The 24,363-nt window shown below is 32.5% G+C and overlaps 1 protein-coding gene and 1 pseudogene across 1 annotated transcript in view; one reads left to right on the forward strand and one right to left on the reverse strand.

The window, feature by feature from the left end:
• ADAM2 (ADAM metallopeptidase domain 2) overlaps window positions 1-12,220 on the reverse strand; it is an 86,737-nt gene extending 74,517 nt beyond the window's left edge. The window contains exons 1-4 of the mRNA XM_066237506.1: window positions 12,171-12,220; window positions 11,729-11,807; window positions 8,320-8,396; window positions 7,765-7,933 (exon numbers count right to left, since the gene is read on the reverse strand). Of these exons, the coding sequence (XP_066093603.1) occupies window positions 7,765-7,933; window positions 8,320-8,396; window positions 11,729-11,807; window positions 12,171-12,220 (375 nt within the window). The remainder of the gene's footprint in view (window positions 1-7,764; window positions 7,934-8,319; window positions 8,397-11,728; window positions 11,808-12,170) is intronic.
• A 5,586-nt stretch (window positions 12,221-17,806) lies between these two features.
• On the forward strand, window positions 17,807-18,566 carry LOC136309280 (small ribosomal subunit protein eS6-like; annotated as a pseudogene).
• The last annotated feature ends 5,797 nt before the right edge of the window (window positions 18,567-24,363 follow it).

The following is a 24,363-nucleotide window of genomic DNA, read 5'->3' on the forward strand; positions in this document are numbered from 1 at the left end:
GTACCCTTTTCATTACTTAATGGTAACCACCCTTAAAAAAAAAACCACCACAAAAACACTTGACTTAAAAAAGGTAGCAACAGAGGAAAGAAGTATGGAACACAAACAAACAAAAACAAATGATAGAAACCCAAAAGAGAAGAATCAAACTAGATACAAAACTAACAGAAAGCAATTTATAAAATGGCAGTAGGGAACCCACAAGTGTCAATAATTACACTAAATGTAAATGGATTAAACTTACCAATAAAAAGACACAGAGTAGCAGAATGGATTAAAAAAGAAAATCCAACTATATGCTGCCTACAAGAAACACATCTAAGCAACAAGGATAAAAACAAATTCAAAGTGAAAGGCTGGAAAACAATACTCCAAGCAAACAACACCCAAAAAAAAGCAGGCGTAGCAATACTCATATCTAATAATGCTGACTACAAGACAGAAAAAGTACTCAGAGACAAAAATGGTCATTTCATAATGATTAAGGGGAAGTTGAATCAAGAAGACATAACAATCCTTAATATATATGCACCAAACCAAGGAGCACCAAAATATATAAGACAGCTACTTATTGACCTTAAAACAAAAACTAACAAAAATACAATCATACTTGGAGACCTCAATACACCGCTGACGGCTCTAGATCGGTCATCCAAACAGAGAATCAATAAAGATATAGTGGCCTTAAACGAAATACTAGAACACCTGGATATGATAGACATCTACAGGACACTTCATCCCAAAGCGACAGAGTATACATTTTTCTCTAGTGTACATGGAACATTCTCAAGAATTGACCATATGTTGGGCCACAAAGACAATATCAGCAAATTTAGAAAAATTGAAATTGTACCAAGCATATTTTCTGATCATAAAGCCTTGAAACTAGAATTCAACTGCAAAAAAGAGGGGGAAAAACCCACAAAAATGTGGAAACTAAACAACATACTTCTAAAAAATGAATGGGTCAAAGAAGAAATAAGTGCAGAAATCAAAAGATATATACAGACAAATGAAAATGAAAATACGACATATCAGAATCTCTGGGATGCAGCAAAAGCAGTAATAAGAGGAAAGTTCATATCACTTCAGGCCTATATGAACAAACAAGAGAGAGCCGAAGTAAACCACTTAACTTCACACCTTAAGGAACTAGAAAAAGAAGAACAAAGACAACCCAAAACCAGCTGAAGAAAGGAGATAATAAAAATCAGAGCAGAAATAAATGAAATAGAGAACAGAAAAACTATAGAAAAAATCAATAAAACAAGGAGCTGGTTCTTTGAAAAGATCAACAAAATTGACAAACCCTTGGCAAGACTCACCAAGGAAAAAAGACACAGGACTCAAATAAATAAAATCCAAAATGAAGGAGGAGAGATCACCACAGACATCATAGATATACAAAGAATTATTGTAGAATACTATGAAAAATTATATGCCACCAAATACAACAATCTAGAAGAAATGGATAAATTCCTAGAACAATACAACCTTCCTAGACTGAGTCATGAAGAAGCAGAAAGCCTAAACAGACCAATCAGCAGGGAGGAAATAGAAAAAACTATTAAAAATCTCCCCAAAAATAAAAGTCCAGGCCCAGACGGTTATACTAGTGAATTCTATCAAACATTCAAAGAAGACTTGGTTCCTATTCTACTCAAAGTCTTCCAAAAAATTGAAGAAGAAGCAATACTTCCAAACACATTTTATGAGGCCAACATAACCCTCATACCAAAACCTGGCAAGGATGGAACAAAGAAAGAAAACTACAGACCAATATCTCTAATGAATACAGATGCTAAAATACTAAACAAAATACTGGCAAACCGAATACAACAACATATTAAAAAAATAATACATCATGATCAAGTGGGATTCATCCCAGAATCTCAAGGATGGTTCAACATACGCAAAACGGTTAACGTAATACACCATATCAACAAAACAAAGAACAAAAACCACATGATCTTATCAATAGATGCAGAAAAGGCGTTTGATAAAATACAACACAATTTTATGTTTAAGACTCTCAACAAAATGGGTATAGAAGGAAAATATCTCAACATGATAAAGGCCATATATGATAAACCATCAGCCAACATCCTATTAAACGGCATAAAACTGAGGACTTTCTACCTTAAATCAGGAACAAGACAGGGTTGTCCACTCTCTCCACTCTTATTCAACGTGGTGCTAGAAGTTCTGGCCAGAGCAATCAGACAAGACAAAGAAATAAAAGGCATCCATATCGGAAAAGAAGAAGTAAAGCTATCACTTTTTGCTGATGATATGATCCTATACATCGAAAACCCGAAGGACTCCACAAAAAGATTATTAGAAACAATAAACCAATACAGTAAAGTCGCAGGATACAAAATTAACATACAAAAGTCCATAGCCTTTCTATATGCCAACAATGAAATATTAGAAAACGAACTCAAAAAAATAATCCCCTTCACGATTGCAACAAAAAAAATAAAATACCTAGGAATAAACATAACAAAGAACGTAAAGGACCTATATAATGAAAATTACAAAGCATTGTTAAGGGAAATCGAAAAAGATACAATGAGATGGAAAAATATTCCTTGTTCTTGGATAGGAAGAATAAATATAATCAAAATGGCCATATTACCCAAAGCAATATACAAATTTAATGCAATTCCCATCAAAATCCCTATGAGATTTTTTAAAGAAATGGAACAAAAAATCATCAGATTTATATGAAACTATAAAAAACCCCGAATAGCCAAAACAATCCTAAGGAAAAAGAATGAAGCTGGGGGCATTACAATACCTGACTTTAAACTATATTATAGGGCCACGATAATCAAAACAGCATGGTATTGGCAGAAAAATAGACACTCAGACCAATGGAACAAAATAGAAAGCCCAGAAATAAAACCACATATATATGGTCAAATAATCTTTGATAAAGGGGCCAACAACACACAATGGAGAAAAGAAAGCCTCTTCAACAAATGGTGTTGGGAAAACTGGAAAGCCACATGCAAAAGAATGAAACTCGACTACAGCCTGTCCCCGTGTACTAAAATTAATTCAAAATGGATCAAAGACCTAAATATAAGACCTGAAACAATAAAGTACATAGAAGAAGACATAGGTACTAAAATCATGGACCTGGGTTTTAAAGAACATTTTATGAACTTGACTCCAATGGCAAGAGAAGTGAAGGCAAAGATAAATGAATGGGACTACATCAGAATTAAAAGTTTTTGCTCAGCAAGAGAAACTGATATCAAAATAAACAGACAGCCAACTATATGGGAACTGATATTTTCAAACGACAGCTCAGATAAGGGCCTAATATCCGAAATTTACAAAGAACTCATAAAACTCAACAACAAACAAACAAACAATCCAATAAAAAAATGGGAAGAGGACATGAACAGACACTTCTCCCAGGAAGAGATACAAATGGCCAACAGATATATGAAAAGATGCTCAGCTTCATTAGTTATTAGAGAAATGCAAATCAAAACTACAATGAGATACCACCTCACTCCTGTTAGATTAGCTATTATCAACAAGACGGGTAATAGTAAATGTTGGAGAGGCTGTGGAGAAAAAGGAACCCTCATTCACTGTTGGTGGGACTGTAAAGTAGTACAACCATTATGGAGGAAAGTATGGTGGTTCCTCAAAAAACTGCAAATAGAACTACCTTATGACCCAGCAATCCCTCTACTGGGTATATACCCCAAAACCTCAGAAACATTGATACGTGAAGACACATGTAGCCCCATGTTCATTGCAGCACTGTTCACAGTGGCCAAGACATAGAAACAACCAAAAAGCCCTTCAATAGAAGACTGGATAAAGAAGATGTGGCACATATATACTATGGAATACTACTCAGCCATAAGAAATGATGACATCAGATCATTTACAGCAAAATGGTGGGATCTTGATAACATTATAAGGAGTGAAATAAGCAAATCAGAAAAAAACAAGAACTACATGATTCCATACATTGGTGGAACATAAAAATGAGACTAAGAGACATGGACAAGAGTGTGGTGGTTACCAAGGGTGGGGGGGAGGGAGGACATGGGAGGGAGGGAGGGAGAGAGTTAGGGGGAGGGGGAGGGGCACAGAGAACTAGATAGAGGGTGGCGGAGGACAATCTGACTTTGGGCGAGGGGTTTGCAACATAATTTGATGACAAAATAACCTAGACATGTTTTCTTTGAATATATGTACCCTGATTTATTAATGTCATCCCATTACCATTAATAAAAATTTATTAAAAAAGAAAAAAAAAAGATAAACAAGCAAACAACAACAACAGAAAAAATAAATTAAATCCCTAATGTCTTACTGTTTTTTTAATCATTTTCATTAAAAATTAAGCACCAGATATTTTATGAGTTTGCTTATAGGACTCCATCTTTTCATTAAAGTACCTAAACAAGGAAGTACTTTACTAAAGGATAAACATAAATGCATAAATTAATTCAGATAAACAAGGTATTAATGGATTGAGGGATTCAAACTATTTCTTTGTTTTAACCAACATAAGTGTTAAACATTCCCTGAAGGAATGTTGTCTAACACAGTTGTCTAACATTCTTTGAAATAATCTTTCATTCATTTAATAAACAATAAATTTTATGGAGAAAAGATACAAAGTCTATTTTAGCCAAATAAGTAAATTTAAGACTAAGGTGCATAAGAGAATGCCAATAAGTGTGTCCGTTGAAAGGTGAGCAGGTGTTATATTTCAAACGACCTCAAAAGCCATTTTATGTTGTAGGACAATATGGCCATTTAAGGAGAAAAATTCCTTAACTATGTACCATATAAAGATAACTTCAATTGCAGTAAAGTTTGCTTCAGTAAAGTAAATATTAAAGAATTTAATTCAGGCACAATAGAGAATACTACTGAATGATACAATATAAATGGGTTAGAGTTAAATTAAAAAGACATAAAAAGTCATTGGTAAGGATATTCAGGGAGTGCAAAAGAACATGATGATGATAGACAAACAGATGATAGATGATAGAGAAGTAGGTGGATAGATAATGTGTTCCTATATTTTCTTTAACTTGAGCAACCATTATGTTCAATATAGATCAATAACTCAGGAAAAAAATTGGAAAGAGAGTGGGAGATATGTAAATCAATGTAGATTAGATCATAGAAAAATATAGAAGACAAACCAACAAAAACTTGAAACATAACATAAAATATCAGTATCGTCAAGGAAAGTCAAGAAAAATGAGATAGAATGAGAAAAAGGCTGTTTCATTGTAGAGTAAAATGAGTTGAAAATTCTAGGGCTGTTTATTTTCATTTTACCATTAACATAACACTTAATTGTAATAAACTCCATCCTTTCCTCCTGAAATTGGGGAAAGACAGGGATATCTCATCTCACCTATTCAACAAATACTGGAGGGTGCTGGGCAATGAAAAAGAAATAAAAGTTACGCTAACTGAAAAGGGGGAACACAAATGATCAAATCATCATTATTCAAGATGATGTGACCTTATACAAAGAAAATCAGAGTCCAATAATACAGCTAAAAAAGAATTTCAATAAGTCTGCAGAATACAAAATCAGTACACAAAATTAATAATTTCCAAACACTAATAATGAGAAAAGCAAATTTAAAATAAAAAAGTTAACTGTGCAATAGCATTCAAATAATAAAAATTGTCGAAATTTAACAAAATCAGTTTACTTGATGACTTGAAGACTGAACTATGAGAAACAATGCAGAAAATTTTTAAAGAAAACCTAAAATCAAAAAGCTACTAAATGTTCGTAGATCAGAAGAGTTAATGTTAAATGGCAATATTCTCCAAATGAATCATCAGAATCAACACAACCATAGTTTGCTTTTTTGGGGAAATTGAAATAAATAAATTTTAAAATTCATTTGCTAATGTATAGTCACAAGAATAGCCAGAACAATATCAAAAAAGAAGAATGCACACTCATTCATTTCAAAACTTAATTCAAAGGTATAATAGTAAAAAAAAAAAACCCAAAAAACCCACGCAGTTCTGACATAAGAATAAACATAAAAATCAAATTAGTGTAACTGCAACTGTGAGAATAATCCCTAACATTTATGGTCAACTGATCATTAAAAATAAGGACCATGAAAATTTAGTGGAGCAAAAAATTGTATTTTTAACCAATGATGTTGGGAAAATTAAATAGCCAAACAAATAATGATGAACTTAGAATCTTATATCATGCCATACAAAATTAACTTAAATCAAATCATATATCAAATGTAAGAAATCAACAATAAAACTTATTGAAGAAATAGAGAAATAAAATTTATAACCCTGTTGAGATGGTTAATTTTATTTGTCAAATAACTGGGCCACAATGTCCAGATATCATTAATGTGTGTGTATAAACAAATACATTTATATATGCACACACAAATGTATGTATACAGATATCCTGTTGGTTCTCTCAGCCTATTTTAACAACAACAACAACAAAAACCTTACCCACAGATCAGAGATAGTTGAAAACTAAACTCAGAATCTCATTCTATGAGTTGATGAATTACAACACAAATTGAATTTCAATCACAGAATATATACTGATAAACTGAGGATATAAATCAGGAAAAAAATTGAAATCTTAATAATTGGAATGGGAACATATTGGAAGACTGATCAATCAGGGATCACCAGATGCCTAAATTATGAAGTCTTCTTTGCCAGTAGAAATAGCTCATTCTCATTATAAAAAGAAATTAACCCTGAATCTTGAGGAAAATATAATGGTTTCCCCTGATGCAGCTGTCTTCAAAGACCTTAGTGAGAACCTGGCTGGGTTGCACAGTGGATAGAGCATAGTCCTGGTGCATAGAGGTGCTAGATTCCATCCCTGGTCAGGGCACATAGGAGAAGTAACCACTCAGCGCACAACCAAGTGGAACAACAAGTAGATGGCTCTGTCTCTCTTTCCCTCTTTTCCTTCCTCCTCTTTCTCTCTCTCAAATTAATGGGAAAATTTTAAAAAGATCCAAGTGATACTATTAAGAAAATGTCTTCAATATTTATGAGAATGGTATTTGTATTTATTATACCAAAATTTTGACATAATGATAATGGAGAAAGAAGTGTATCTGCAGACAATAAGGTCTCAATTACAGGGGGAAAGGCCATTAACAATGAAAGATGTCAGTTTGTAGTTCTGGAAATTTGAATGTTTGTAAGGTGACTAACTTTTTTACAATGAAAAGGAGGACAAAAATAAATTGAAGAAAACAATATCATGAATAAAAAAAAATTTATTCATTGCAACAATAATACTCTATAATATGATAAATGCATAATAAAAACATTTGTAATATTTAATATTGTAATTATGCTTACAGTCTATTAATTTTTAATAATAATTGTAAGAAAAAAGTACTCATTTAGATACAAATATGTCACATCACACACAATGAATCAACTCTACATCGATCAAATACAGACATTTACAGATTAGACTTCCAATATCAAAAAGGAGGACATGTAGGAGGACACTTTTCAAGTGAGGACAGAACTTACAAAAGAAGGACTGTCCTCCCTAAAGGAGGATGATTGGTCACCTTAATGTTTGGTTTTAAGGCTTATAATATAACTCACAAAGCTTCTGGTACATATAACACCTCTATCATTCAATCATATTTACTAAGGTAAAAAATTTATCTGAAAAATATATTGTTTATACTAATAAATAACAATAACCATATAGTTACTCAGTTAATCACCTACCTGTAAACTTTGTATCTTATAAGACATATCTTTTGTCTCCATATTCACCTCAGCATATAAAGAAGAACCTGTTTTCTTAGGTTTTACTTGATAAATCACATGTTCAAAACCAACTGAAGGCTCCAAGGGCTCAATTCCATAAGTTACATTTTTAAGCTGTAATATGCCCCTATAAATTTCAAGATGCATTTTTTAAAAGTACATAAAATGCCATTTAGTCAGGTTTTTGATTAATAGTATGTAGATAATTTTCAGTATTAGTCTTGGATGGTAAAATAGGAAGAAATTCCTAAGTATCCACAAACTGAGTGGCACTGAATAGTAATGCTATTGGTATTTGCTTAGCTATCGATATTTTTTGGTCTCCGAATATATCAAAAATCTTAATTCAGAGTACGAGTAGAAGGCATTAAAAGAATTTCTGTACTATGTTTTTCCAAAGACAGTTTTCCACAATAAAGCATGCCTCACATTAGAACCCTTGAATATAATTTTTAAAATTAAAAATTATTTCTAAAATAATTATTTTGTAGTTATAAAATTATATATCTCAACCTGAGTCCAGAACATGTGCTAAGGATCGCCACAGATTTTGGATAACCTTCAATATACCCTTGGTAGTAGCAAGAACTCTGAAAAATAAAAGATGAAGTATAAATATCTCTATTAGAATAACTCATGCTAAAGGTACTATTTTCAAATATTTAAGAAAAATGTTTATTTGGATATATGCATGAAATACTCATTGTTTCCAAACATATTTATAAAACTGTTAGATGAATATTTGCTCCAGTTATCCAAAACTCTTCCCATAAAGTTCAAAAATGATTAGGCCCTGGTCTGGTAACTCAGTAGGTTAGAGAATTGTCACAGTACACCAAAGTTGCAGGTTTGAACTCTAGTCATGACACTTAGAAGAATCAACTAATGAATGCAAAAATAACTGTAATAAAAAATCAGTCTCTATCTCTTTCTTTCTCTCCCCATTTCTCTATTTCTTAAAATCAATCAACTAAAAAAAAAGAATTAGTACACTGCAAGTTTTTTCTTGTTATAAATTAAACATGACATTCTTCATCATTAGGATCAAGGTAAAAAATCTTCAGAAACTTTTTTGTACTCTTTTGGCTGAAATTTGTATAAAACAAAACAAAATGAATCCAAAAGAGAAATCCTTTCTTTTCAAAATTGTTTGAGTGTAATAGCAGAGTAGCTTGCATTGGATTGTCTCTCTTAACAATTACAGATACAGACTCTGGGAAAATAATTTTGAAATACAATTGTGATTAAATTTAGTTTTAAATCTTAGCTCTAGAAATCATATCCTTCTTCCTATACATATATAATTCTCACAAAAATTAGGGGATCAGAGAACGGGAATGGGCAGATACTCCAGTACTTTCAGCCTTTTGTACAGTGCATTTTCACCAGTGAAATAAAAGTTGGTTTTGCATCTTAATTGCATAATCGAACAACTTTCTTTGACTTGTCGTTTGCTTTTCAGATGTTCTTGTTTAAGAATGATAAAAAATCAAACGCTTTTTTAAAATCACTTCATATTCATTTTGAAATATCTCCTAATTTTTGTGAGCAGTCTATATGTACCCCTCGGAGACCCCCAGATAATAAGCAGCTCCCATGGCAGTAGAAGATTGTAGTAGAAATCTAATGGTCACATAGTCCAGACCTTCAGCAGGCTAAAGATAACATATAAGTTATCAGTTGTGTTTTTAGAAGCATTAGCTTCCTATCTCCAAATTAGCTAATTCAATATTAAACTATTTTTTATACTGCCAACTCCTGTTATGTATTTCTTTGGACAAGTGTGTGCAGGCAGGTGAACTCAGAAAAATTATTGGGGTTTCAGTAACAGTATCTGCCAAAATACAAATGATGGTGACTGACTCCCTTGCTATTGTAAGCATTGAATAAATAGCTTTTGGTTATTTTCATGTGTTTGATTTTTCTTCATATTCACAAGATATAAGGAACTCAGCACATCATAATGAACTGATGATGAAAACCAAAAATAAAGAGAAAATCTTGAAATAAACCAAAGAAAAATAGCACATAACATTCAGAGAAATAATGCAAACAATAATATTTTTTACTAGATAGAGAGAAGATAGATAGATAGGTAGATAGATAGATAGATAGAGAGATGATAGATAGATAGATAGATAGATAGATAGATAGATAGATAGATAGATAGAAGTATAGATATGGGTATAGGTACATAGAGAAATGGAACCAGAATATTATGAAATAAAATAAAGTTCTGGGAGAGAAAAAAGCTGCAGCATTACATATTAAGAAAAATTACTTTTTAAAAATGAAGATGTAGAGAACTGACATCTGGTATGACAACCTAAGGAGCTCCACAAATCTGCTCTTTAGCAAAATAAATGAAATTATAAATAAACAACCACTTAAGTTTTCTGGAAGTGGTCGAAAACGCAAGCAGTTTTAAGATAAAATGAATAAATAGCTATTCAAGTAAACTTAGGAAAATTCAGAAAGAAGCATGAAAACCTGTTTTATTTTAACCAAACCCGGACCTTCCTTCCCCACCTCCAAGTTCAATGAGATGTAAGAGCCTGCTACAGGGTAACACAACATGCTGTTGTATAATAATCATTTTTAATGAGTCGAAAAAGTAAACTCTAAAATAATGATAAAGACAGAGTATAATTAGTACATAAACCAGTACCACAGTCATTTATTGTCATTATCAAGTACTATGGACTATGCATAATTATATGTACCATCTCTTGATATGACTGGCAGTGCAGGATTGTCTACACCAGCATCACCACAAACATGTGAGTAATGCACTGCCCTACAATATTACAATGGCTATAGTGTCACTGGGTATTAAAAAATTTTCAGCTCCATTACAGTCTTATGGGACCACTACTGTATAGATTCTCTATCATTGACAGAAATGTCATTATGTGGCACAGGACTGCCCATTACAATAGAGACCAATATTTAACAACTTACTACATTCAGGTTATTAATAAAGCTTTCTTTGTTGTTGCTTTTTAATAATACATTTACTTTTCATGGTTACCTTTTAGGTAGTAGAAAGTAGAGTTAAGTGTTAGTAATAGCAAAATTATATAAAATTCAGCTGTGAGATATTGTGCTATGTATCTCTTTCTCTGATTTTAACATTTTCTCTTCTCTCTTACACACACACATACATGACACATAAACATACATATAAACATATATTTGTGTATATGTATATGTCATAATACTGTTTGACCATGTATTATCTATATATCTGTATAGACTACACCATAGATAACTCACATATATTTATCCAGTTTGTTCAGCAAAATTTAAAGCAATTATTCACTATCTCTATCATTTCTTCTGTTAAAAGCTTAGTCTGTATAAAAATGCTTTAATTTTAAAGTACCGGTAGATTCCACATATAGAAATCAGTAATGCAAATGGAAAAAACAACAGGAATTGGTAGAGGAGGGCAAAAGTAAAAATAAAAACAGCATTTCAGACTCTATAAAATGAAGCTCCAACTGTTCCAAATATATGAAAATTTAATATATTCTTAAATGTGCATAAAATTCCATGTGTATTTGCTTGGTCCCTGAAAATACTTCAGAAAAGTCTCTGGATTCTCCTTTTCTTTCCAGATTTAGCTTTCCTAACTTAAATTGTACATTTTTGTCTTTAGTGTGTCACAACATAGTCAACCCTTTGACCACATGAGCACATAGATGTACATCATCAAAAAATAATAACTTTAAAACATCCCAATCATTTTTGTTTTGAAGAATCATCTGTGCAATGAGGCTCACTCAAGACAACTCATCAAAAAAAGATGTTTAAATTCATGTCAAAACAAAACATAACTTCAATCCTTTGCATTCCAGCAATAAGAGGACCCAAATTGATGTGATCATAACAAGAGTAAAAGAAACAATTAAAATCATACCTGAATTTGTTGTTCAAAAGGTTTCATATAGCCTGCGTCACTATAACCATAAACTTTAAAATACTGAGGTAAAAAAACTCTGCAAAAGAAATAAAAAATTTAGTAAAAAAATTGTTTTGTTTTATTCAATGGGGGGGGGGGGCAGAGACAGACTCTATGTGCCAACCAGGATCCACTGGGCAAGGAAGGCCACTAGGGGGCAATGCTCTGCCAATCTAGGGCATTCTTCCATTGCTCAGTAAATGAACTCTTCTTTTCTAAGCTTTTATTTTGAAAATATTTACTTTGTTATATTTATTATAACTAAGCAGGTAAACAAAGAGAGATATAGAAGAAAATACAAAGATATTAGTTTCCCATACTCCCCTCACTCACTTTACTGTTACAGTGCCCTGCTAGCTGTTTTTGTTTTTAACACAAGTTAAAACAAAACATCATTTGCCTCAAGGTATTTGCACAAGTGTTGTCCCTTCCTGGGATATTCTTCAGCATGGCTCATTATTTCATTTACTTCAAGTCTTTATTGGATTATCAAAAGATATTTTTACTTTGCTTTATATTTTTGTTTAAGCATTTTAACACTCTTCCTAATCTATTTATTTACTAAATCATTATTAGAATCTACTGCTAATAGTATAGACTAAGAGATTCATATCCATTTTGTTTACTAATGCATCTCAAGCACTTAGAAGAATATCTGGTAAGTAGCAAATGGCCAATGAATACTAAACTATGTAGTATGACAAATGTTCAACAGATTAAATGGCATCTCACATTAAAATATATTATTTGTAAATATGGCAAGAATATGCTTAAAAGGCCCTATAATGGGAAATGTAGGTATAGATATCCCATTTTCATTTACCCAAGCTAGTATAATATAAAGATTGTGATTGTTATGATCATCTAAATTTGTTGAAGCAACAGGTCTAAGAGCCAAGCCATTTACAAGTGGAACAAATTTTTTTTCTCTTGTCTTGAAAGAAAGAAAGAGAGAGAGAGTGAGAGAGACAGAGAGAGAGAGAGAGAAAGAAGAAAGAAAGAAAGAGAAAGAAGAAAGAAAGAAGAAAGAAAGAAAGAAAGAAGAAAGAAAGAAAGAAGAAAGAAAGAAAGAAAGAAAGAAAGAAAGAAAGAAAGAAAGAGAGAGAGAGAAAATGACCTATAGAGAGGTGAGACTCCAGGCAACACACCAGTTCTGAGTTGAAACTATACAAAGAAATTTAGCTTAGGCCCTGGCCGGTTGGCTCAGCGGTAGAGCGTCGGCCTGGCGTGCAGGGGACCCAGGTTCGATTCCCGGCCAGGGCACATAGGAGAAGCGCCCATTTGCTTCTCCACCCCCCTCCCCTCCTTCCTCTCTGTCTCTCTCTTCCCCTCCCGCAGCCAAGGCTCCACTGGAGCAAAGATGGCCCGGGCGCTGGGGTTGGCTCCTTGGCCTCTGCCCCAGGCGCTAGAGTGGCTCTGGTCGCAACAGAGCGACGCCCCGGAGGGGCAGAGCATCGCCCCCTGGTGAGCAGAGCGTCGCCCCTGGTGGGCGAGCCGGGTGGATCCCGGATGGGCGCATGCGGGAGTCTGTCTGACTGCCTCTCCCCGTTTCCAGCTTCGGAAAAAAAAAAAAAGCTAGTGATATACAGGTACAATTATTTTTGCAGAGAAACAAAAACTATAAATATCCACGTTTGTCCCAAGGAGAAAGCCACTACTTGGAAGTATAGAAATAAACAGAAATGCGGGGGGCATGCAGGCCTGGAATAAAAATACTGAACATTTAAAATGTATCAAGGATATAATTCATGACTATATATAAACAATAACTTATTTTAAGAAAATGTTTGCTAGTGGTAAATTGGAGAAAATAAAATAACTTATTTTAAGAAAATGTTTGCTACTGGTAAATTGGAGAAAATTGCATATATAAACATCTGAGGGATAGATAAAGAGTATTTAGGGCACAAAATTAACCTTAAATTCTTAAATTAAAAATTAAAATGATTGATGCATAATTAACTTAGGATTCATTTGAAGAAGTTATAAACAAAGAAAAAAATAACCCAAAAAGATATAAAACAATATAGTAATATAAAAATCATATAATATAGATCAGTGTTTTTCAACAGTCAGTTCTTGGACAGGTCCCAGTCTGCCAGAAATTTTGTGCTGGTCTGTGAAAGAGTTAATCATTGTGATGTTGTATGAAGATTATAAACCCAATAACCTTAGTCAAATTTATTTAGGAGCAGGGTGATTTCTTTCTTAGTAGTACCTGAAATAATTCTCCTATTTTCACCAGTCCCAAGTGTAAAAATGTTGAAAACCACTGATATAAATGATCAACAAAACAAAAATTAGTTCAAGAAAAGCTTATTAAGTTCACAAAGTTATATTGTGATTTGTCAAAGAAAAAAGAAAATAGATAAAATAATTAATATTAGAATGGAAGAGGTGGGATGACCTTAGAAAAAGCAGTTTTTAGAAAAAAAAATACAATACTATAAACCAGAAATAGAAGTGTTAAATTGAGATGATGGAATACCCAGAAAATGTATAAAAACAGACTCAGTAAGAGAAAATACACAATCATAAAGCCTTCAGAAAAATTAAAATCAATAATAAAAAGTTTCTAAACTAAAGGAACTCCAGGTGAAGATATTTCACAGGTGAGCATTACCAGACACTCTACATTTCAGTGACCTGAAAAAGATGCAATAATCTTCAAGTCTAAAATATTTACTATCTGACTCTTGCTTTAAAGATAATGACCAAAAAAATAGAAACAAAGACCTGTGCCACAGCTGAAATAGTGAGCAAGTGACACTGTGCAAATGAAGAATCTGGACCAGAATTGTGCCTTCAGAATAGTGGCTTCTATAGTGTCTTTATGCCCTCTGGTCCCTAGCATAAAAAGATATGATTTGAAACAGTTGTCCCTAGTATGAGAAAATATAGTCAACGTTCCAATAAAATACATTGACCTAGAAATATCCTCTTCAATTAAGGAACAGGAAAAAGAAAAATCAATACCTTCTGTTCACAGACCATGGACAGAAGGAAAGTATCCAGTCCTGACCATAGTAGAAACATTGCATGCAAAAACAAATACCCTAAACTGTATCTTGGGTAGGTGTTAAATGGATTACAAATAGCCTCATCATTGCTGAAATCCTGAGATGACGAGCAAAATAGACATTGGACCAAACAAATGAACCCATAGGTGTGGGAGACAGGCTGTAAGCTGATAAAATCTTTACAGCCTAAGGCAGTGGTTCTCAAAGTGTGCACCAGGGCACACTGGTGCACCCTAGAAGATTTCTAGGTGTGCCCTATGGTATTCCAGAGAAATATGTGCCTGTTGGGGACCAAAAAACCAACAAGGTTTTTGGAGTTTACATTTTTGGGGTACAGAGGTGTGGGGAATTGGCTGTAAGCTGACAGTCTGCCCAACTTCCCACCTCACTTGCCTGATTAGGTTGCAAAAGGCTGTTAAACTTTGGTGCTGGATTGTTTACCCCCATGTTCCCAGGAAAGACTGGAGGCAAGTTTCTTCTATCCTTTGGTATAAAGTTAAGATAATATGTATGGAGGGGGATTTCTGCACTTGGTAAAATTCTTGGGTTGCCTTGGAAACATGATCAAAGATCTCATTGATATGCTAATGGCCAAAATTGCCCTACAAATAAAGCAAGATGCGGTTTTTGGGTGTGTTTTGTTCTTGCCAGCAGCAATTATTGGGCCCTTCCGACCCCATATTTTCTTAATTCTGTGTATTTTCTTAATTCCACAGCATTCCCACTCAGGACCTGGAATTACTAGCTGCGCTGGTTTACGGCATGTGCCCAGATATAAAAATAAATATAGTTACTCTATTATACCATTTCATTACAGAAATACCGGTCTTTTTTGTTAACACATCATTATTATATTTATTATTAACACATCATTATATTATTTTTAGATAAATACACCCAAATAAGATGGATAGATTTCTCAAAAAGAAGCATGATATTGAAGAATCCAATTCTGGAAGTGAGCAAAAGTTAAGTGTAAATAAAACAGGACTTGAAGGCTGAAAGGCAGAATTTAATTTATAGCATTTTCTAACACTTAACACTGAATAATACAATTGGATTAGAAACCCATTCATGGAAGCTTCAAGTGTTTTGGTTTAACATTAACAGAAGAAGAAGAACTGGCAGCTATATCCACTGATCATGGATTGATGATTAAACATAAGGAATTGTCTCTTGAAGCCTTTTGGATTTCTATAAAAGAAGAACATGTGGCAATATCTAAAAAAGCTTTGAACATTTTACTACAATTTTCAACATCCTATTTATGTGAATTAGGATTTTCTACCTTCATCACAATTAAGAGTAAAAAGAGAGGAATTCTTCAATGTATTGATGAGAAAATGAAAGTTTGCCTTTCAGATATGTGCCCAAACATTGAAGAAATCACTAGGACACATCAAGCTTATGTTTCTCATAAACACAAGAATGAAAAAACACATTTGCACTGGGACCTGCCAAATTTACTAAATCTTACTAAGAATTTATCTATATATATAAAAAGATAACTTTTCAGTCTTTTTTTTTATTTTTTAACTCCTCTTTTTTATGATTTCTAAAAAACATAACTCAAAAAATGTAACATAAAAATGTTAATATCGGCCCTGGCCGGTTGGCTCAGTGGTAGAGCGTCGGCCTGGCGTGCAGAAGCCCTGGGTTCGATTCCTGGCCAGGGCACACAGAAGCGCCCATTTGCTTCTCCACCCCTTCCCCTCTCCTTCCTCTCTGTCTCTTTCTTCCCCTCCCGCAGCGAGGTTCCATTGGAGCAAAGATGGCCCGGGCGCTGGGGATGGCTCCTTGGCCTCTGCCCCAGGTGCTAGAGTGGCTCTGGTCGCAACAGAGTGGCCCCCCGGAGGGGCAGAGCATCGCCCCCTGGTGGGCGTGCCAGGTGGATTCCGGTCGGGTACATGCGGGAGTCTGTCTGACTGTCTCTCCCCATTTCCAGCTTCAGAAAAAAAAAAAAGTTAATATCAGAGTAAATTTAATTTTGTCATATTTATTTTGTTTAATTACCATAAAAGCGCGCTTGGACTTTATTTTTTTTCTTTAATATTTGACTTAATTATTATAACATATTTTTCAGAAATTTGTATTTAGTGAGCCTATAATTATCTGTAGAATTTAAATGTGCCCCGACTTCAAAAAGTTTGAGAACCACTGGCCTAGGGCTTAGTTTAAGACTAAGCACTTCTCCAGCCTTCTAATAATAAGATCTTCCACACACCCTTATAATACTAAGATCTTCTCAACACCCTTCTCAAAGCTAAGCTTTTCTCCATACCCTTGACTGTTGCATAATGTGGGATGGTGCACTCTTATGAGGAATCCCATTTATGCCTCAGATAAATGGCTTTGTATTAGAGACTTCCTCATTTGTATATTGGCTTAAAGGCTTTAATTTCTACACTATAAATATAAGGCAGATTGGGGGCTCTCTCTCTTTGATCTTGCCATCAGCATTGAAGAGGCCTCCCGATCTCATCCTATTTTCTAGATGAGTCTCTTTTCTTAATTTCGTGCCATTCTCCCTCAGGATCTGCAAAATCATTCATAAAACCACCCTAGAGAGAAGCCTCTACAACCCAATATAAGGTCAAGAAATATCATTGGAAGATAATGTCCAGTAGAAAAGGTTCATCAATAATAGTTGCAGACATATAGAAAAACTCAGAGCTTAAAAAAGAGAGAATTCTTGTACAGAGAAATAACAATAATTAAGTAATAATTAAACTCTAACTTAGAATAAATATACTTTTGTGTTCAAAAGAAAAAAAAGACAGAAATAGAAACCATAAAAAATATTTGCAGAGCATAAATATCCATGTTTGTACAGAAATTCTAAACATAAAAAGTATAGCCATAGAAAAAACTCTGAAAAGTAGGTTAGACATACTTACATGAAGATATTTTAAAGTGTAAATTAAAATCTGAGGAAACTACCCAGAATAAAGAACAAATCAAAAACAACGAGAGCCTCTTTTTTGGTGGTGTCCTGGAGGTGATTGGCTGCTTCAGGATGAAGCTGAACATCTCTTCCAGCTACTAGCTGCCAGAAATTCATTGAAGCAGATGATGAAGGCAAACTTTGTACCTTTTATGATAAATGTCTGACTACTGAAGTTGCTGCTGATGCTCTGGATAAAGAATGGAAGGGTTATGGGGTTTGAATCAGTGGTGCCAACAAGAAGCAAGCTTTTCCCGTGAAGCAGGGTGTCTTGACCCATGGCTGTGTCCACCTATCATAGACCAAGAAGGACGGGAGAGAGAAAGCACAAATCTGTTTGAGGTTGTACAGTGGATGCCAATCTCAGTGTTCTCAACTTGGTCATTATAAAAAAAAAAGGTGGGGAGAGAAAGATATTCCTGGTCTCATTGATATTACTATGCCTCCTCACTTGGGGCCCAAAAGAGTTAGCAGAATCCACAGACTTTTCAATCTCCAAAGAAGATAATGTCTGCCAATACATTATGAGAAAGCTCTTAAAGAAGAAAGGTAAGAAATATAGCCTAAACCAAGCAACCAAGATCCAGCATCTTGTTTCTCCATATGTTCTGCACCACAAATGTAGCTGTATTGCTCTAAAGAAATGACATGCTAAGAAAAATAATTAAGAGGGCATAGAATATGCAGAACTTTTGGCCAAGAGAATGAAGAAGGCCAAAGAAAAACATCAGGTACAGATTGCCACCAGAGACGTAAACTGTCTTCCCTGAAAGCTTGTACCTCTAAGTTTGAGTCCAGTAACAAAGGAGGTTTTATTATGAGAAACAAATAAATAAGATAATCCATAAAATAAGAATGATGGGGGAAAAAAGAATATTAGAAATATATGTGATAGAATAAGTGAGTCTGGAATTGCTTCCTTAGAAGAACCAAAGGATCATTCACCCAGGTTTACTTCAACTAAGAGGGCCCAATATATATCCAACAGCATTCCATAAAAAGTTAATTGAGTAGGGGGAAAGGAAATATTAATTTTAAAAATTGGCAAGAAGTTTCCAGAATTGAATCAAAGATATTAATCTTCAAAACAAAAATCACAGAAGTTTTGGAGATATAACAACAAAAAAACATGATTAGCATATTGCAGAAAAACTATAGCATATTAAAAGATAATCAGAGTACTCAATGGAATCAATGGAATTAGTATTACTCTCAATATCTTAATCTAGATTGATCCCTGAGTTTGGCAAGAATACCATTGAGAAATGTGATAAAATTAGTCTCTGTTCAAATTTCATGTTTGAAGGCCCTTCCCTAGGGGATTGCCATATTGCTGTGACAAGGGACAGATTGATGCTAGCTCTAAACACAATCCAAGCCTCATAGTCTGTTGAGAGTGCAGTGGTTATCACTCTGTTTTTGTACAAGCTGTTGGCTGATCTTTAAACTAACTAACTACCAAGATACCTTTCCTTGGTAAGGGCTGCCAGGGTTTGAGGCAAACCAGTAACAATGGTTACTTAAGGTTTCATGACTCCACCAGCAGGGGGAACCTGACAACACTTTATTCTGTCTTCTCCGTATCCCAGTTTATCACTCGTTTTATTCTGATCTGCTGCATATAAAATGTAAAAACAGCGACAGCTTGCATTTTGCTATGATCATAGATTTGGTAATATTTAAAAACTTTTATTTATAATAGTCTACTTGCAATTAGTTACTCTGTTGATAATTTGGTAACAATGTTTTGAATGTTTTGGAGCCAAGCATTATTTAGTGACTACTTAATTACCAAAAAGCTGGTGTTTTTGATTAAGTGTTTGTTATGGTGTTCGAATTTTACTGTGCTAGACATTGAGAATGTTCTCCTTCAAAAGATTGTGTATTCTAGTATGTGATTGCTTTCTATTTAAATATGCTTTGAGTGCTTGTGTGTGAACAAAAAAGCTTTAATTGTAGGGTGTATAATATGTGATTCATGAATTATTACATCACCATTAGTTGTATTATTATTATTATTATTCCTTTTTATTGAATTTATTGAGATGACACTAGTTAAAAAAATTACACAGGTTTCAGGTACACAATTCTATAACACATCATCTGTACATTGTATTGTATGTTTACCACCCCAAGTCATCATTAGCTGTATTGTATTCTATACCTTTTGAGTCTAAGAAATCAACTGCTATTATTGCATTTTAACTCAAATCTTCTTATTTTTCTAAACAATATACTTTACATATTTTAAAACATATTAAGCATTCAGTAAATATCATACCTGTGATACTGGCAATTATGCATAGGCTGCTTTAGGCTCCTCCATTGGTTCACTTTGATGTCCTTCACTTGGCATTCCAAACTAGTGGTTAGCTATGAGGTTCTACCTAGATTTTCCAAAGGTTATTTCTTGCAAAAATGCAGCAGCATTTCTTCAGGAGGAGGTAGTTTTGAGTCTGTTTTCAATGTCTTCCTTCAAACTAGCATTATTCATATTACACACAGAGAACATTTTCCAAACTATGATATATGAAAGAATCGCAGCTTTGAGTTCTAGAAATGACGCTAGTGTATTTCTTAGTTTTATATCAATTTGGTAAATTTCACTTGCAGAAGTATGATTATCATTATTTTTGGATGTCTTTTCTTATCATTAAAAAATAGACCATTACGACTCTGATGTTTATTTATTCCTTAGTATGTTATGCTTGTTTTCCTCAAATTTATTAGCAGGTACAAAATCGAGTTTGGCTAATGAAGATAATATTCTAGATTCTTAAGATATTCTGAAAAAATATGTAAACTTTTTTCTAAAAGTATCAGTATTTTACCTGAAAATCCTCAATGTTCTTTCAAATAGAAAATTGTCAAAATTCATCCCCTAGAAATAACATGGATAACCAAAAGAGAAATCTGGTTCTGCATGAAGAAAGATGGAAGCCTCACTGTGGGTTCAAGTTCTTTGTACATAGATTCAAGATTTATTATATAGACTTTTAAGATTTTTTAAAGGATAAAATAAGTACCTAGAAACATTTGCAAATGCAAAATAATGACTTTCTGGATAATTATAAGTGATAATTATAAATAGAACATAGACATGTGATAAAATAACATAGATCACCTACTTTTGCATCAGGTTCACAGTATATGTGTTTCCATCAATTACAATGTTGTAGGACACCTTGCAGGAGAGTATAGTAAAAAGGCAAAATAAAGTGAGGAGAATGTTAGAAATGAAATTGTCCTTTTATATTGATGATAATTACATTATAAAGCACACTAATACAATAAAAAGAAAAAATATAATTTAATATTGATGTATTTTGGTAGAATTTGATATTAAAATATTGGGTTTTATAATAAAATGTGTAGAATAATATAATTTGTGTCATTCCTTATTTGTTAACTTTAAATTTATCCAATAAAAGAGTCTCAAAAATTTATTACTTTCATTCAATAGCTGTATCTAAGGAAAACTTGGTAACATTACAAAACTTTTGTTTAAAATGAAAGAGTATGACTAAATTACTCAATAGAAAATTTACATAGTAAAGCAAGGAATGAACAGCATATAACAAAATATTTGTAAATTTTATTCTGTCAGTTTAGATACAACACTCAATCTATTTTATTAATATTAGGATTAGAAAATGATATCTAACTAATGGACAATTTAGTTTTTATACATCAATTTTGGAAGCTTTGACATCTTTATATTATAGGCCTTCCAGTCCATAAGCATTGGATATATTTAATTAATTTAGGTCTTTAGCGCCTTTCACCTTGTTTTACTGTCTGTAGTGAGGAGGTTTTGCTTGCTTTGTGAGATTTATTTAGCTATTGATTTTTGTGAAGTATAAACTATAAGTTTAAAAATTTTTATTTTACATTTTTGCTTTGCAGATTAAAAATAAAATTAATTTTTATTGTTTCTAGAGAATTTACTAAATTATTGTGTTATTTTAAATTTTCTCTAGATTATTTTAGAATCTGTTTTGTATATAAGAATTTTATCTGCAAATAATGATAATGTTTTTTTTCCCAATTATTATGTCTATTATAAATTTTGGATATTTTCTCTCCTTATTTCACTGGCTACTACTTCCAGAACAATGATAACTACAAAATGTAATAATGTATATTCTTGTTTTTTTCTTCATATCAGGAGAAAAGTTTTCACTATTTCATCTTTATGCATGTTTTTTAAAAAGGTATTTGAACTTCTTTGTAAACCTCAATTGCCTATTATTTACATTAATACATATTTTGGGCAAACAAACTATAAAGAAAACTGTATAACCATATAAGATTTCTTGTCACCAATTTCTATATTAAAAAATAAAAACATTACAAGTATTTGAAAATAATTTTAAGTACTCTTAGTACCATTTCCATAATTATTTCCTTTTCTTACACAAGCTAACATCATAAAATTCATGTTTATCATTTCCATATATATTTTTATATTTATACTAATTATGGGTGTTGATTTTTTTGATAATGGTTTCTTTTGCTGTGCAATAGCCTTTTAGTTTTATATAATCCTATTTGTTTATTTTGTCCTTTATTTTACTTGCCTGAGGAGATATATCGGCAAAAATATTGCTATTAGCTGTTTGAGATTCTACTGCTTATGGTCTCTTCCAGGATTTTTATGATATCAAGACTTACATTTAGGTCTTTTATCCATTTTGAATTTGTATTTGTGAATGATGTAAGCTGGTGTTCTAGTTTCTTTCTTTCTTTTTTTTTCTTTGCATGTACCTGTCCAATTTTCCCATACCATTTGTTAAAGAGACTGTCTTTACTCCATTGTATACTCTTGCCTCTTTTGTCAAATATTAATTGACCATAAAGGCATGGGCTTATTTCTGGTTCTCTGTTCTGTTCCGTTTGTTTATATGCCTGTTTTTATGCACGTACCAGGTTTTTTTATTACAATGGCCTTGCAGTATAGCTTGATATCCAGAAGTGTGATGCCTCTCATTTTATTTTTTATTTTCAATATTTCTAAGGTTATTTGGGTTCTTTTTTGGTTCCATATAAATTTTTGTAATATTTGTTCTAGATCTGTGAAGTATGCCATTGACATTTTAAAAAGAATTGAGTTGAATCTATAGATTGCTTTAGATAGTATAGAAACTTTCATGATAATTCTTTCTATTTATGAACACAGTAAATGCTTCCACTTGTTTGCATTACCTCAGTTTCTTTTTATAATGCTTTATAATTTTCTAAATACAAGTCATTTACCTCCTTGGTTGAATTTATTCCTAGGTACCTTATTATTTTTTTTTTTTTTGCAATAGTAAATGGGATTGTTTTCTTCATTTTTCTTTCTGAAAGTTCATTATTGGCATATAAAAATCTCACTGACTTCTTAATTTTAATTTTATATCCTGTCACTTTGCTGAATTCATTTATTAGGACTAATAGGTTTTTTTTGGTGGCAATGAGGGTTTTCTATGTACAGAATCACGTCATCTACAAATAATGACAGTTTTATTTCTTCCTTTCCAATTTGGATGCCTTGTCATTCTTTTTCTTGTCTGATTATACTTAGGACTTCCAGGACTATGTTGAATACGAGTGGTAAAAGGAGACACCTCTTTCTTGTAATAACTAATATTTTTTAAAAACTTGTGTGTATTGTATATATGTGTGTTATAAATATACATGCTTATACATGCATAAATGTTCATATATATATATGATACACTTTATAATAAGAGTTATTTACCAATAAATATTATATGTGTGAATGAATATATATATATGTTTGTGTGTTTACTTTTATCACTCTAAATTTTTCTTTATTGTTATTATTTGTCTTTTATCATTTTCCTCATCTTACTCTTAAGTTATAATGTCAAATGTAATGTTGAACAGAAACAACCCTAATAGCCATTCTTCTTTAATTCATAATTGTCAAAGAAATCCTACTTATGTTCAATTAATAGTTTTCCTATTAGAAAGAGGTTTTTATATACAGATTTAAATATTTTAAATCTTGTCCATTTTTCTATTTCCCTTTTCCCCATAAGTTATTTTCCTATAAAATTGCTCATCTCCTGAAGGTTTTCAAATTTGTTGGCACATTTATTCATTGTACCATTCATTTTTAAAATTTACTTTCTATGTATCACTAAATCACTTTTTCAACTTTACTAATAGTCTTTTTTATACTTTTGTTCTTCTGTGTTGCCTTAAGGACTATTTTTGCCTGAAAAATATGGCTACATGATCTTATTGTTAGTTACAACTTGGTTTGCATAATTTTTCATATTTTTGTCTTAGACTTTTATTTACTTATAATTTAAACTTTGTCTCTTATGTATGTTTAAATCCAATCTGAAATATGTGTATTTTCTGATAATCAGTCAATTATTTTTATTTAAGTTTTATTTTTATTTTCTACTAGATTGAGACTAATACACTCCTTTTAGTCTTTTGTTACAATTGTGCACTCAATATTTTTTGTTTGGAGTTACATATTCACTACTTTTTTTACCAGCTTTAGTTTTTATGTTATTATTTGTCCCAGTTTTCATTTCTACATGTTGAAGATATTATTTTAACTGTTTCTTATCTTATAATCTAAAAATTGTTCATATACTCTAATTTCT

This window comes from Saccopteryx bilineata, chromosome 6 (assembly GCF_036850765.1).
Source record: "Saccopteryx bilineata isolate mSacBil1 chromosome 6, mSacBil1_pri_phased_curated, whole genome shotgun sequence".
Taxonomy (NCBI): Eukaryota; Metazoa; Chordata; class Mammalia; order Chiroptera; family Emballonuridae; genus Saccopteryx; species Saccopteryx bilineata.